Below are 15,351 nucleotides of genomic sequence, written 5' to 3'. Positions count from 1 at the left end.
ATTTCAAATGTTGTGTTATTTCCATATTTCCATTTAGGGATTCAACTTTCAATAGAAAATCATTGAAAATAAACATGGATACAAGACCTTAAAGTGCTTATATGTGACCACATAAAACTAACTCTGATTCCTATTTGTTTCTCCTATTGAGCCTATTGCGTCATGAACTCAAGCAGAGTCTTTGAAAATGTTGTTGTATGAGTAAGTAGAAACAAGACTACTGTAAGTGTAAGCTGCCATGTTTGTCGCTTTGTTAGGACGTTTTGATGGTGTCATCTTTGAGCTAAATGTGAGCATGCTAACAGGCACACGGCTATAAAGACAAGGATTTGTGCTCACCATGTTCAGCATTTTGGTATAGTAGCATGTTAACATTGGTATTTAAGACACAAGTACAGCTAATAATGCCTGTCACACTTCAGACTTGTTTTAGAATTCAAAAGGTTTGACACTAGTTAATTTATAGTTTTATCTTTCTATTTATTTTTATTCTCCTTTCCTGTCTGTCCCTTAAAGTTTTGTTTTTTTTAATAAATGTGCCCAGTCTATTCATGTCGCCCTCCTCTCTAACTGGAGGTGACTCCATGCTTTTCCACACCCTGCGCAGCAGTGATGTAATGGTGGCACTTTGGTACTGTACCACCCGAATCACAGTGGTTTTAATTATGACACACCCACGACCACACCTAGTCGTGATGTCGGGTGTGGTTGCTGGTTTTTCACGATACCTCTGAACCCACGCAGGCCGGCACAGCTATGATTTTCCTCTTTTAAATAAAATTGTGTGTGTTCTGCATGTCAAGGCAGATGAACATTTTAGGCTAGGCTAGGTCTTTGATTGGATTATTGAACCAAAAGTACAACAGTAGATTAAGTTGTATGTCAATACAGATGGTTCTCTCACTGACAAACTACTGACAATGATACATGCAGATTCAAAATAAGGGTCAGTTTTCCACAGTAACTAGATTAGTCTCATATTTCAGTTATGTTAACTGGACAGGAAATGACCTCTGATAAACTACACTGCCCATCAGGCCTCAGTGATAATCCTCTCCGCCATTGATCTCCTGATAAAGAGATCAAATAAAGGGAGGGATAACAGCTGGATTAAGGATTTACAGGCCTCTAACTGAGTGTGAGTGAAAGCAAGACAAGCAACTAAAACACTGCACAAAGGAATCTGCTTAGTCGGCACATTCAAATCTATTATTTAAAAACCCTAAACAAAAGGTTCCGACTCTATTTAATGAGAATTAAGAATGATCATTTTTGAATGAGGAACTCAACAGAAACAAACTATAATAATTGCAGTCTAAATAATGCTGCTTTAATGAGTTTTTAAGTGCTTCCACAGTCACAGAAACGCCTGTAGACACTTTTAATTAAAGCTTATTGTTTTATATCTGAAGCCGAGTCATATTCCAGTTAAGGCTCATTTCTACATCAGTAGTCTGACCATTTTGAAAATATGTTTGTGCTGCTGCTTTGCTCTGCTACTGGCGCCTACATCCTTAACAAACCAGCTGTCTCAGCGCATCCGATGACATTTTCTTAATATTGAACTGCCAGTAGGAGAAATGTGACTTTCTCCCGTTCTCATAATAGCTGACTGGAGCATCAGCAAAAAAAAAAAAAAAAAAAAAAAAAAACGTGGATGGAGAGCGGCGTGAGGCAGAGCACGCTGACGGCACAGAACACAGATTAAATATTGACCATCTCCTGGAGGAGCCTCTCTGAGAGCGTGTACCCGAGTAATGGCATGAATATACAAAAGATCTATATTTATATTTAGAATACACGCTTGAAGGGGCATGGAAGCGCTTGTGCGTGAACTTCCTCTGTATTTGTGAGTATGTGGGGACATTCTTGTGTGACGATGAAAGAAAAACGAAAGGAAAAACACACACACACACACACACACACACACACACACACACACACACACACACACACACACACACACACACACACACACACACACACACACACACACATACCCAGAGCATATCTTTCCCACAGGCAAACAAAGCAGAGCGAGGAGGTGAATTGAGATTTAGGCAGCGTCATCATTTGCATTTTAATTAAGCAGCTTCTGTTTGTCCCCTCCCCTCATATGGTCGGGTGAGGGCCTCTGGGGGCCACTTGTGCTGCTCTGCTCCTGCATGCCTGCACTGAATAAACCACTGGTTACAAGCTAGTATGTACACATTGGATTGACACTTCAGCATTTCCTGGAATCTCTATAGTCCAAGAGAAAACACAAGCAACCACTGTGTTCTGCTTCCTGTTAACTTGTGATACTTGGCAGTTCTCTCCTTTTTTAATCATAAAAAGTGTACAAAAGAACTGAAAATTTAACGATTAATCAGAAAATACTGTGTTTTATGGTGAGATAAGATGGCTTTAAATTAAATAAATCTAACTGTATCTCCATCATATCTGTTGACATTTCTATCTAAACCATTAGTGCTATCGAGAGAACCAATTCCCTTTTTGACATCTAAAGGCACCAAAAAAAATCTTGGTGTCAATAAAGATTTTCTGAAACATTTTTTTTTTTTTTCTTCAATATTACCCATTATGATACTCAGACAAGCGTATTAACCCATATACAGTAGAGTACCCTAAGATAGTGGTTCTCAACTGGTGGGTCTGGACCCAAAAGTGGGTCGTGGAGTCATTTTCAGTGGGTTGCGAAAGCGTGCCTGAGGAAAAAAAAAAGTATAATAAATTTAATAAATTTGGTACCAGTTTGGTCATACTCAACGATACCCAACACTGTCTGCAAGGCAGTACCTGAGGCCGCTGCAGATACCTGTACTGCTATTGGATAAACTCGAGCTACAAACATGGAGTATTTTATGCAATTAAAGATATTAAAAACATCATTCAAACAAAACCCTCTCAACTTGTAAGTTCTTATAATCTTAGACGGTGTGTTATTTAGGTTCAGATTCTCAACTTTCTAGGTAACAACATCTTCTGATGACTAAAGCGAGATTTATGTTGCAGCACAGTTGGTGATTTGCAGACAGAATCCTTGAGAATATAATACACTCTGAGGTACAATATAATGAGCCCAATCGATTTCCATGCGCTGCTTTCATGTATCTACGATAAATATTTGATGACTGGTGTGGAGGTCTGGACTGATTGGGATGGAACTGGGGCCTGTGGGGATAGGAGGGAACGTATGTGTGCATGTGTCATTCTGTGTGTGTGTGTGTGTGTGTGTGTGTGTGTGTGTGTGTGTGTGTGTGTGTGTGTGTGTGTGTGTGTGTGTGTACGTTCAAAGGCAAACAAGAGGAAGAGAAAAAGAGATGGGGTGAGCGGAACAGAGAGTAGGAAAGTGTGTGTTACGTGTGTGCGCATGGAAAGGGTGCAGTAATGACCCCCCTGTGAGCAGAGGGAGGAGCTGGATCGGCCCTTTTCGCTCGTTCACTCCCACCCTCCGTTTATGAATAATTAACTCTGAATCCGCCAGTCAGAGCAGACTGTTGGCTCATTACAAAGCAATATGTACGGCAGTGTCACACGAGCTATCAATCAAGAGGCAACCATTCATGTGCGTCAAGTCATCTCCGGGGGACAGAGACAATGGGGGGTAGTGTATGTGTGTGTTTATGTGTGTGTGTGTGTGTGTGTGTGTGTGTGTGTGTGTGAATGTGTGTGTGTTTGCGTTAGGGGAGACGGAGGGATGGGAGGCCACAAGAGACGCGCTGAACAAACAGAGAATCACCCTCAGCTAGGCAACCCTGGTATGTCCATATATGGGCATGAGGCTCTGCTTTAGGCTGCTGACTGGCGGCCCCTATACGCTCATTTGGCACTGACTTCAAGGGCATTTAGAGGGCGGGGTCATGACATCATGAGAACATGATGCTCAACATCAAAGCTGGAAAGAGTTAAACTAAAGGACAAAGACTATAATCTGCATCTCAAATGTATATGTTATGTCATTTTAAAGATAACATGTTCTATCCTTATACAACATTTAATAAATATGTTGTGACCCACAATGACAAGGGAAGGAAAGGATATATCATTTATATCATATCTGCTGTTTAACTTTTTGAGGTATGTCTTCTTATAACCTTAAACCACTTTATTGTATCCAAATAAAACATACGAATAGGGTATAAACAGGTTGTGGCTCATTTCAGTGATTAACTGTGAACGCTCACCTCTCCTTTCTTGACGGTCACAGACTGCCGTCTGGGCGTTGACTCCTCGTTGATGCTGGACAAGAAGTTCTGGGAGATCCGTAAGGCGTCCTGCAGAAGAGGGTGGTCCGGGTGACTAGTGGGCGTGTGTTTGAGTAGGTCCTGATGAAAACAGCAGTAGATTGAGAATGATGAATTTCAAAAGCATAGAAATGTGCACTTTGGAAAAAAAACATTTACTACGATCTAGGACTTTAGGTAACAGCAGGGTCGGTATTAATTTCTGTTATTCAAGTATTCTCTTTTCTTCTCTTTTTAGATGTTTGATACATTAACAGTTTCATCATCTTAAAACTTTTACATTTTGTCTTTAGTGCATCAACTACATAAAAAGCCACATATATAATATTATTCAGCATTACAATCAAAGTAGTTTCTTTGTAGAGATGTGGGTTAGATACTGATAGATAAAGGCATAATAAGCCCAAAAATATAGCTTAAAAAAAAAAGCCATCTGTAACACAAAACAAAGCTGCAGGTTGGGTGTTTATTATCTGCTGTGTCGTGACTTTCAGGATTCATTTGCAAGAGAGAGCTGCAATTACTAAAACCCGACAGAACCCGACTGTGATGTGACATTATTGAGCTGTGTCAGTGTGACTTACATGAAGTACCAATGTGCTGCGAGTCACTCTGTCCACTGGTTTATACAGCAAAGCTGCATGGGAAAAAGGAGAAAACCATACCACCAAAATGAGTATATGACTGGATGCAATAATACACAGGGAACAAATATTATAATGTATGCTTTATTTCAACGTTTTCATATAAATAAGTAAAAACCAGCAGATGTGACTGACCCTCTAGAGAGTTCTTGGCTGTCTGGTCCTTCGAGTCCTTGGGGCTCCTCACCTTCAGGTTCTGTTGGGAGAAGAAAAAAATTGGAGACCCCTTTAAAAAAAAAAAAAAAAAGGGCCTTTGAAAACCACTTTACAACTGTATATCATATCAAAACACAGTGAGGGCTATTATCCTTGCTCCAACACTGAGGTCATCCACTTCCAAATTAATTATGCCAACCTCAGCAGTTTTTTTCCCCCCACCATCTCGCTCAGATGGCTGAGAGTCATGCATCATTACTTAGACCATTAACAACCCCACGATGATGAATTCCCCGTTCTGCGTGTAGACACCAGCTTCAACACTAACTGGGAGATCTCATAAAACATGGACGAAGACTGAGGGTTTAACAGAAACAGCCGCATGCCTGAAAGAAGTAGCTGTCAGACCTCTGAAGGTGCTGCAAACACCAGGCTTAATTCTTACTATGTTAACCCTCAGGTAATCATTTAAGAGCTGCAAATGTGCTCCGTTCTTGTGGCTGACAGACAAACGGAAAAATCCCAAAATGTATGAAGTGAGCTGTTTAGCTGCTTGAACCAGGATTATTTCGCTTAATTAACCTCCAAACCTAGATTCAAGGCATGTGTTTTTAAATCAAGTTCTTTCCATAAAGGAACAAAAAAAGATTTCACGAGAAGATAAACACATTTTTTGCACTGTCACGCCTCATCTATGTTTCCTTAGTAACGACAATAAGAGGGGTGATGGGGGCCTAGTGGTTAGTGCGCACGCCCCATGTACACAGGATGTTGTCATTGAAGCGGGCCGCCCGAGTTTGAATCCAGCCTGTGGCTCCTTTCCAACACGTCATTCCCCACACTCTTGTGACAACAAAAATCCTCACATGGGCACACACATGCAAAGAATTGCCTCTAGCTGTGTTAGCGTAGAAATAGTCAGTGGTACAGTTCATTCAAATTTAAATGTAGGGAAATGATGAAAGCTGCGTGGGTGAATAATGGGAGAGCGTTTTGCATGTAGAGTGCACCAAGAACAAAACTGTTGAGCAGCTGCAAAATGAGAAATCTCAGGAACTGTTCCCTTCTCTGATAACACATCACTTATTACACTGTTGAAGGAGACTTGTCTTGTGTCTGCTCACAAACTGCCCAGCTGCAGCGACGGCAGGAAGGACACTTTAAACATCTTTTAAATATACAGCAACAAGAAAAAACACACACCTGTGGTATGATAATGGTGTAATACTAAATTATTAGATAAGTGAACAGGAAATGATATGAACTAGAATTTGAAGAACAAAAAGTTGAACACAAACAAAGTGTGTGTGCAGGATGAAGATATCGCCAAACAGACTCTCATCTTTAAAGTGGTTGCATGATTTAAGGGGGTTTAAAGATGTATTGTTAAACTGTTCAAATCACTGACTGCAGTGATAAATGTTCAACTAAACATGTACTTACTTTTATCTTAACACGATACAGAGGGGAAAGGAGACCAGCTTGTGAAACCCAATTGGATAATTTGCTGGTATGCGGGGGGTTAAGTGTCTAAGTGACTGATTTTACATGGTGGTAAAATGATCCCATAACTCACAGAGATCACGGCTCCAACCGCAGGCTGCAACAAGCTTTGACAGAACCTGAACCAGTAACTATCACCTCTCTGTCCAGCTCTCTTATCCCCTCCTTAACTTTCAATAACAACCAAAACACTTATCCATTACCTGATCAGTGTTTTCATCAACTCTTTTTCTTACCTCTGAGATTTCAGCAAACTGTGTGTTAGCCTGGCAGCACTTCTCCGCCGTCTCCACGGCCAGCTCGTAGTTGTCCAAAAAGGCTCTGTAAACTCCAAGCTGGCTGGCCTGATGTAGAGGAAGAAGAAGGAAAAAGGGAAGATGTTGAAATGTTTGAGAGAGAGATGCTCTGCTGCATCCACTGTTTGAAAGCAAATAAAGTTTTGAACATAGAAAGTCTTTAAAAACAATATGAGCTTCTTGACAGTAGAAAAGCATAACTGACAAACAGCATCCGCTATCCTCTCACACAGAGCAGCTCATTGTAGAGACTGTCAATGGAAACCACCAAATGGTCTTTCAGCCAGAAGCATCTTAACACACTCAACACAACAAGAGTCCTCTTCACTGCTTCCTTTTTTTAGACTGTAACCACTTCATTCATTAACATGACATTACATGTAACCCTGGTGCAGCTCTACATTACTCTAATTACAAATCATAGGCCATTCATGAAATTAATTGGGAAGAACTGGCTCAAGTGAACTGTCATGTTGGTGGGATCTCCACACATTTTTTTTTGTTTAATTTCCCCCCAAACGACTTATGTCAAAAAAAGAGAGAAGAAAACAAATAAATGCAGGGCAATATTATCAACCTTTAAAGACTGCGTCTGAACTGTTGGTAAACCTACATTTTAAGACATTGTAAAAGGGGGTAAGTTAATTTCCTTAAGTTGTGTTAGTAAGTTTGTAAGTTTTCTAAGTTCAAAATAAAGTAGTCAAAACTCTCGATATTTTTCCATACCAAAACTATAGATTCCCCATTATTTATACATTCAATAGAATCAAAATGTACCAAAGCGGAAACACAAGGTTCAGATCTTCGGTTATATTTACAACGCAATAGAGAGAGAACATTGTCTCATTGGCAAACATCTCTTTCGGTATCAAACCACTGCCAATGCATTTGTGCATATGTCCAGACAGTGTGATGGAGTTTGCCCGCAATTTACGATAAAAATAAGCAAGACATTTCCCGATATTGGGATCCGAGGAACTTCTTAGTTTGTTGCCTTGGTACCGTCACAGGTATCAATATCATTTTATTTGAACTCCTATCATATCAAAGTTGAAAACTCTGGCATGGTGAAGACACTATTTTAAAAAAGTGGTGCCTTGGACATAAAGAATCACAGTCAGAAAAAATATTTACAATAGCAAAATCAAGTCCAATGTCAAAAATGATAAGCTGCAACAGGATACTCTTTGAGATTTCACATGCGACATGCTGTCCAGTCAGCCGCATCTTAAAAGTCTCTAAATGACTAGCAGACAATTGAATTGAACAACAAGAAAAAGAAAACAACACCATGAAAACCACAGCTCTCCTCTCAGCCAGGCCTGTTGCTGTGGAAACCACTAAGACCTGCACTGTGCCGGGGGTTGAGTAATTAACGATTGGTGTAACAGAGGCTATGAAAGCACATTTAGGAAGCTGGATGGCTGAATAAAACTCCACCAAACGCTTCCTGCCAGCGCTACGATCCATCTCGACGGTGAACAAAAGGAACAATCAATTCTCCTGAACAAAAGCCAGAGGAGGAGAGAGTACAGTGGAGACGGGCTTTGTGTGTAACGTCTGGTGCAACGCACACATAGGCCTACACACCTAGAGTACCTATCAACACAAAAAATCTCACCTGAGTGTATTGAGTCTGAATTATTACCTTTTGGAGCTCTTTATGGCCTAGCTTATTACTATATTTCAGGTCTTTTAGCCTGATATCAGCCGAAGTGGATCGTCCATAGTTTGGGCAGAAGACTTTTGTTTGTTTTGAAAACCCAGCTAAATCAGATTTATTACAACTTGGGTCTTATTTTGGTTGTCGTTGCAATAGTTCCTATCAAGATAACATACAGACCCGTGAATAGGATAACAGTGCTACAATATCATTAGACAAGGGATTTTTTACGTTTTTCTCTCACCTTATTTTAAACAAACACACAGTTAAAACAGATTATCTAACTACTTGATTTGGGTGCTAAATCCAAAGTAAGTGCATCTTAAAGTTGTTAATAATCCCTCCTTTCACATAACAACTTGCATGCATAACTCCAGTAAGAAGTAGGTCAAAGCTGAAGAAGGAAAATGATCTATAGACTACGAGGGTGTATAAAATGAAGACTTTAGGTTTAGAAAAAAAAAAAGTTTTATTCAAACCTGAGGGTTCGTTTCATAAGCTGTCAATACACAAACGATTTCCGTTGCAGCAAAGCTCAGTAAGTCTTCAAACTACAAGGCACAATGATTATACAGTCAGTGCCCCCAAGCGCTATAATAATGTGCCTGCAGTAAATAAGGCTGGCACTTCTTCAGTCAGTAATCTACTTCAATTTTAACATTATTTACATTTAAATCTGCCACAGTTGTATTTTTTTACCCACAGAATCCACCAACATACTTCATGTTTTTCTGATTATGTTGACTTTTTAAATAAGCTTGAAGCATTTATTCAAAGTTTTTCAAAAAGTGACTATTACACATCTGTGATTGTTAGCTATTTCTCTCTTGTTTGCATCTCCTGATACCCTATTAATAGGCATGCCCTGACCTTTCTAACAAGCCCTGATGATGGAGGTCATGATGAGGGTGTGAGATTAAATTTAAGCAGGAATGTGAAGAAGTCACAAGTTTTGTTTGCACTAATTATGTTGTCGCTGGCAGATACAACTTGTGAATGTTTCTTGGATCTTTACATAAAGGTAAACAAAAGTAGATGGATATTATGAGCGAGCATAACAAAACATCATTAACACATCATTTTAACTGATAGCTCCTCTGTTCAAAAACACACTGATGATTTGAAAGCATCAAAACTGACTTTTTGTGTTTGCACATACAGTCACATCAGCACACTTGGGAAGAAGTAAAATGGAGGAAGGCAGAAGTAAAGCAATTTCCACAATCCTAAAATCCTGTGTCCTGCCCTAGGCCACACAATCTGCACCACAGCAGAGTCCATTCAGAGCGTGGCAGTTTGACTGTGGAGAGAACAGAGAGCCTGAATGTCTGCCAGACACATCCACACAGCGCCGTGAAGGCTTACCGAATGTTGGGCTGCAGTTACAGTATCAGAGCAGAAAATGGCTTTTGGTGATGAAAGAAACTGCTTGGGTGTTTGGATTTCTCAGTTCAGGATTTGTCCTGCGTGAGAGTATGTGTGTGTGTGTAATCCACAGCAGAAAACAACATTAGGGAAACAGCCTCATGACAGTCCACGGCCATTATACCAGAGCGCTGGATTTTGGCACTTGGGAGTTATAACACTGAGATATTCTCTCACAGGGAGAGAAGACGAACTGCTTAGTCTACGATTATAAAATGATCTAAATGAGTAAGAAAAGATAATATCCCTCATTAGCCAAAGTCTACAGCCGATCTAGCAGCTGTAGGTACTGAGGTGCTTTGAGCTCAGAGCTAAAATAAGCATGCCAACATGTTTGAATTACGATTAGGAATTATATGATCGAGTTATTCTTTAACAGGTTTTGTTTGCGATGCAGTTTAGAGTGTTGCATGTTGAAATGCGCTTATAATCAGCTCAGATAATTCAACAAAGCTCAGGCTATTAAAATCAGATACAAGTTGTTGAGAGATTTAACCAAAAATGCTCTGGTAGTGATAAAACCAGCAAGTCACAAGATGGTTAGCAAGCCGGCTAGCTTGGCTAAAGAAACTACTGTAAATTAAAAAATAAAGTGACAAAGACTTTAAATACTAGTTGGAAAAGTATAATGCAAGTGTGGGTAAAGGCTAGTAGGCCTATCCCTATTTGAACACTAGCTAGTTTTTGCTAGCTAGTTTCTCAATTGATTCCAGACTGGGAGCTCAAATGTTCTTATGATGCCATTTAGAAGTGTTCCAAAAAGGAAAAAAACTAATTTTCATCTCACCATTTACATGCTTCTACAAATGAACATATTTTCAAGTCAATACAGCATCTTGAATAACTTTTAGAAAACAGCTTATGTTAGCATTCAGCCACTTTAGACAGACAATTAGCATTTTGTAGAGTTACATGATACGATGGATAAATGTGGATTTCTCGCTAACTCTAATGCTTGTCAACGGTTATGTTAGCAAGGAAGAAGTTGAATGGTAACATTAGCTGTTGTCAAGAGAGGTAGCTAATGTGTTACTAAATGATTTGTTTTATATTTAATCAATGTCAGACGTCCCTCCGGATTTTCACTGTCCATTGTCTTTTGAGTTAATATCAAATGATTAGTGAAACTGTTAACGATTTTCGGTATACCTATACTTTAAAAAATATATTTTCTTTCCCTATTTTCAGAGGTAAAAGGCTGTCATGTTATTATGTTGAATCTGTACTATATCAGGTTTAGAAGCAAAATTATTTTCAATGCTGCATCTATATGGATTATTATATTTTTTTTTGGAGCAGTCAGACAAATCATACAACTCTTCTGAACAAAGTCTGTAACAGTATTTATCTTTTCTTTGTACAAAGTAGGGCAGACAAGCACACAATTTTCTGAAAAACACATTGAATAGGCCTACACACTCAGTCACAGCTGCCACTTCTGAGAATCGTTCTTCACTAAAAAAGTCTTCAACAGGGTGAGGAACGATTTGTAAGGTGGGTGTGTGAGGCCAAATGAGGGATCAAGACTTTTTCTTGTTCTTTTGTAAACGCACAGAATCTGACTTTTTTTTTTGCAGAGAAGCAACATTCAAAGCTAGTGTCTGTCTACAGTACATGGTGTAACACCTTCCCTTTGCTGCAGTGTAATTTAGCCCTATTTTCAGCCTTCAAACACTTCTGTCTGACACTCGTTTTGCCTCTTCCTCCTTTCTTTCTCTTTTTTTATGTTCCTTGTTCTGATGGTTTATGATTCCTAAGCCTGTCGGCTCCCTCACAGGTTTCAGAGTCACAGTGAGACAGCTCTATCAGAGCCGCAGCAGCCTAAATCTACTTTCCTTTGCCGAATCTCGTCCTCATCCTCCACTCTCTCTTCTGTATCACCTCCTCGTCTCACATCTAATCTCTTCCTTCCTACTTTTCCGACTCCGAACGGGACGGCTGTCATGAAGCATATTACCAATTTCAGATTTTTGAAGGCTCAGCGTCTTTTCCGGACATCTACCGACTAATGTCTGGAGTGAACAAGAGATGGTGACAATAAAAACTGTGTGCGGCTGTGTGTGAAGGCGTCAGTTTGTATTTATTAGTATTACAATATGTGTGAGCATGTTACAGAGAAAGAACAATAGAGACAGCCAGACTCCAGAGTATTAGGGACGATAGAAAACATGTGAAAAAACTGTCTCTGATGACGAAACAGCTGAGGCTAGACAAAGAAAACAGGTAAATCAACGGTCAAACCGGCACTAGTCTAGACTATAGGATTATTTGCTTAATCTCTAAAATAAAGAACATAGACAAAATCAAGATTGTATTTCCAGTTTCATTTGAGCTCCATGTTTAGTTCAATATCAAAACTGTAGTATTTCTCTTGAAAACGGTGAACAGGCTTAAAATCCCTTTGCTCAATGTTTAATTCCCGCCCACATCTTATCTCGAGGCTGAATGAGGGTCAGTTTTGAAGAGTCAAAGGCGGATGTGATCAAGAATAATTTTTAGAAGATAACTATGTGGATGAGCTTTTACAGAAAGAAGTTGTGAAATTTTTAATTTGGTGTGCCGAATGACAGTAAAAAAACACAAATAAAATCCTAATTTCCTTCTGGGATGAGTTAATAAGAATGAAGGAATGGGTGTATGTGCATTTGTGGGGGGGTGTGTGTGTGTGTGTGTGTGTGTGTGGGTGTGTGTGTGTGCGTGTGTGCGTGTAAAAGTGGGAAAGAGAAAAAAAGAGAGGCTCCTATTTATAGCAGCTTCTTGGAGACACAAAGCACACAGTGCAGCGATGGCCTCAGCTGCCTAAGGCAGAAAGGCTGCATTGTAAAACATGGCTGCACCTCCCTTGTGTGTGTGTGTGTGTGTGTGTGTGTGTGTGTGTGTGTGTGTGTGTGTGTGTGTGTGTGTGTGTGTGTGTGTGTGTGTTAGAGCATGAGTGAGTCTAAGGCAGGGAGAGAGACAGGCAAACAGAAAGAGAGAGACTGAGGGAGACACTCGTGGGAGAGGAGCAGAATTTGGCAGAGAATTAACAAATGATTCATTGTGGGTTAATTGACCCATTGTGAAAATGATTAAATAGACCCAGTGTATATTTGGCCCTGGCATCCTTGGCAGAATCTACTGGAGAGTAGAGAGAAAGACAGAGCAGCTTTTAAGGAGGAAATAGGAAGAAAAGGACGAATCAGATTCAATTTGGCTAATTTTAGAAACGATAAAGGAGAGCGTCACTACAAAAATCAAATCTATTTTGCTCTTTTTATTGGTTTATTCCATTAGAGGAACAGATTCTGTTTCTGAAAGCCTCCAAATACAAATAATGTCATTTAAGTGATGTGGATCCGGCTCAACTCTGCAATCATAGGTCAGAGAACTGTAGAACAAACTGTAGAACCCTAAATGTCAAATCTGATCTGTCAACCTTTTTTTTTTTTCTTCTTTTTTTAAGGTCTCAATGTTGTCACTATGAGTAGTGGTTAAGTCAGGCAGATCCATTAATGGACATTTTTTTCCCTCACCAGTTTCTGGAACAGGTCCCCGACTCTCTGGTGGTGGCTCCACTGCTGGACACGAGGAAAAAGTCCATCGTAAAACTCCCTGTGGATCTCGTAGAGCTCAGGCACTTTGAAGAAGATGGTTTCTATTTGGGCCACGGTGAGCACGGGCTGCGACGTCGTAGCAGCAGCCTTCAGGGGCTTCATTGGCTGGGAGGAGCAAAGAGAGGACATAACCGCTGTAAAGGTTGCTTTTTGTTACATGTGACAACTTACACTTATATCTTAAAAAAGTAGATATGCATCCATTTAGTAAGACTAAGAACTGAAATCTAACACTCAACTAATAAGCCACTGTGCATATTAAAGCTAATATTGGCGAACTATATGTAGACATTACTGCACATGGCATCTTTATTGCTATTGTCTACTTGTTTAACTGTTCTTGTTTGTTGGAATAACAACTTAACAGTATCGTCCTAACGTTGAAAGTTCTTATAGTAGACTTGTAAGCAGACAGTTGTGAAGTAACACAACTAGCATAACAATATCGGCATTTATTTGTTTCAAGCAGCGTAAAATTGACTCTGGTTTCAGCTCTTTTAAACCCCTCAGAAAACAATATCTAGCTTTAGCTGTTAAAAGGGTCCATATGATAACCAGCTTGTTAACTCTGTTTACTGTGATGAGCAGGGAGACACGAGACCAAAACTAATTCGATGAAAGGTGCTAATAAGCTCTGCTGAGCTCAGTGAAGCTGCTGACTCTGATGTTGACTCTGAGTTGGTTTATCGGTCTGAGGAATTCTCCAGATTGAAAGGTAATCATTCATTTAATTTAATTGTAAAAGTCAGGGTGCTTTTGCAGCCACTGGCTGAATATATTGTTTGGAAATTTCAGCGTTGTATCCTGTGTTTGAAACGTGTGGTAATAGTGTTCGCTGTCCAATTAGACACACCAGTGAGTCTTACTGCTAGATGATATCATTGAACACATGTGCTGATGAACATTACATTTACTAGCCTAAAAAAACAAAACATATTTTAGGTATAGCTGTTGAAATTATCTTACATATAAGTATAACCTCATGGTATACACTTTCATATTATCCAACCTCAGACTACTATATTTATTTTCATTGGATTAGGCTTTTTGGAACTGTGATTTGTTTGTGTGTGTGTGTGTGTGTGTGTGTGTGTGTGTGTGTGTGTGTGTGTGTGTGTGTGTGTGTGTGTGTGTGTTCTCACCAGCAGCAGTGCCTCCAGGTGACTGAGGTATGTTTCCTCTGTGGCTAAGATCCCAGACAGGACCCACTTCCTCATCTCCAAACCTTTCTCCAGGTCACATTCAGTCTGCAACAAACAACATCACAGTGGAAATAAATTATGATCTAACAATAGAATAATACTAATTTTAATCAATTTACCCAACTCAATGCTTTCATTTTTCACTTTTCCATGTACATGATTTGATTATCCTGAGTCATTAGAAACATTTAAAGCATTATATTGTTCCTTATCTGTTATCAAAAATACAATTTTTATGACTTGTTGGCCAATGGGAAATTTAATGATTTCTGATTTTTTTTTTTTGGTGAGCTTGAAACTCCAAACACAGGTTTGCCGTTTGTGAGTGCCAAAGTCTCGGAAATCAAACAGCAACAATTGCACATTCGACAAATCCTCCCTGGCTGCCTTCCTGTTCCCCTCAGCCCAGTCAGAGCTCACTGAGCTGTGCGGACATGAAAGAAAACAGAGAGACAGACAGATTCCTTGGGCTGTCTTGTTTAACCGTGAACTCTGAAATAACTCAAACAGGCAGAGTCTCCCACGGGAGCAAGGTTGGCGTAAAAATATGTGTGTGTGTGTGTGTGTGTGTGTGTGTGTGTGTGTGTGTGTGTGTGTGTGTGTGTGTTAGGGAATGCAAGAG

The 15,351-nt window shown here is 39.7% G+C and overlaps 1 protein-coding gene across 1 annotated transcript in view; it reads right to left on the bottom strand.

Annotated features, from left to right (window-relative positions):
* Positions 1–15,351, bottom strand: part of bcr (BCR activator of RhoGEF and GTPase) — an 87,723-nt gene that overhangs the window by 16,179 nt on the left and 56,193 nt on the right. Inside the window, exons 3-8 of the mRNA XM_020638093.3 lie at positions 14,670–14,774; positions 13,447–13,632; positions 6,787–6,894; positions 5,027–5,087; positions 4,832–4,884; positions 4,188–4,328 (exon numbers count right to left, since the gene is read on the bottom strand). Of these exons, the coding sequence (XP_020493749.1) occupies positions 4,188–4,328; positions 4,832–4,884; positions 5,027–5,087; positions 6,787–6,894; positions 13,447–13,632; positions 14,670–14,774 (654 nt within the window). The remainder of the gene's footprint in view (positions 1–4,187; positions 4,329–4,831; positions 4,885–5,026; positions 5,088–6,786; positions 6,895–13,446; positions 13,633–14,669; positions 14,775–15,351) is intronic.

Source organism: Labrus bergylta, chromosome 17, assembly GCF_963930695.1.
Source record: "Labrus bergylta chromosome 17, fLabBer1.1, whole genome shotgun sequence".
NCBI lineage: Eukaryota > Metazoa > Chordata > Actinopteri > Labriformes > Labridae > Labrus > Labrus bergylta.
The sequence above is the reverse complement of the archived record's forward strand: the minus strand, read 5'-3'. Positions and strand labels throughout refer to the sequence as shown.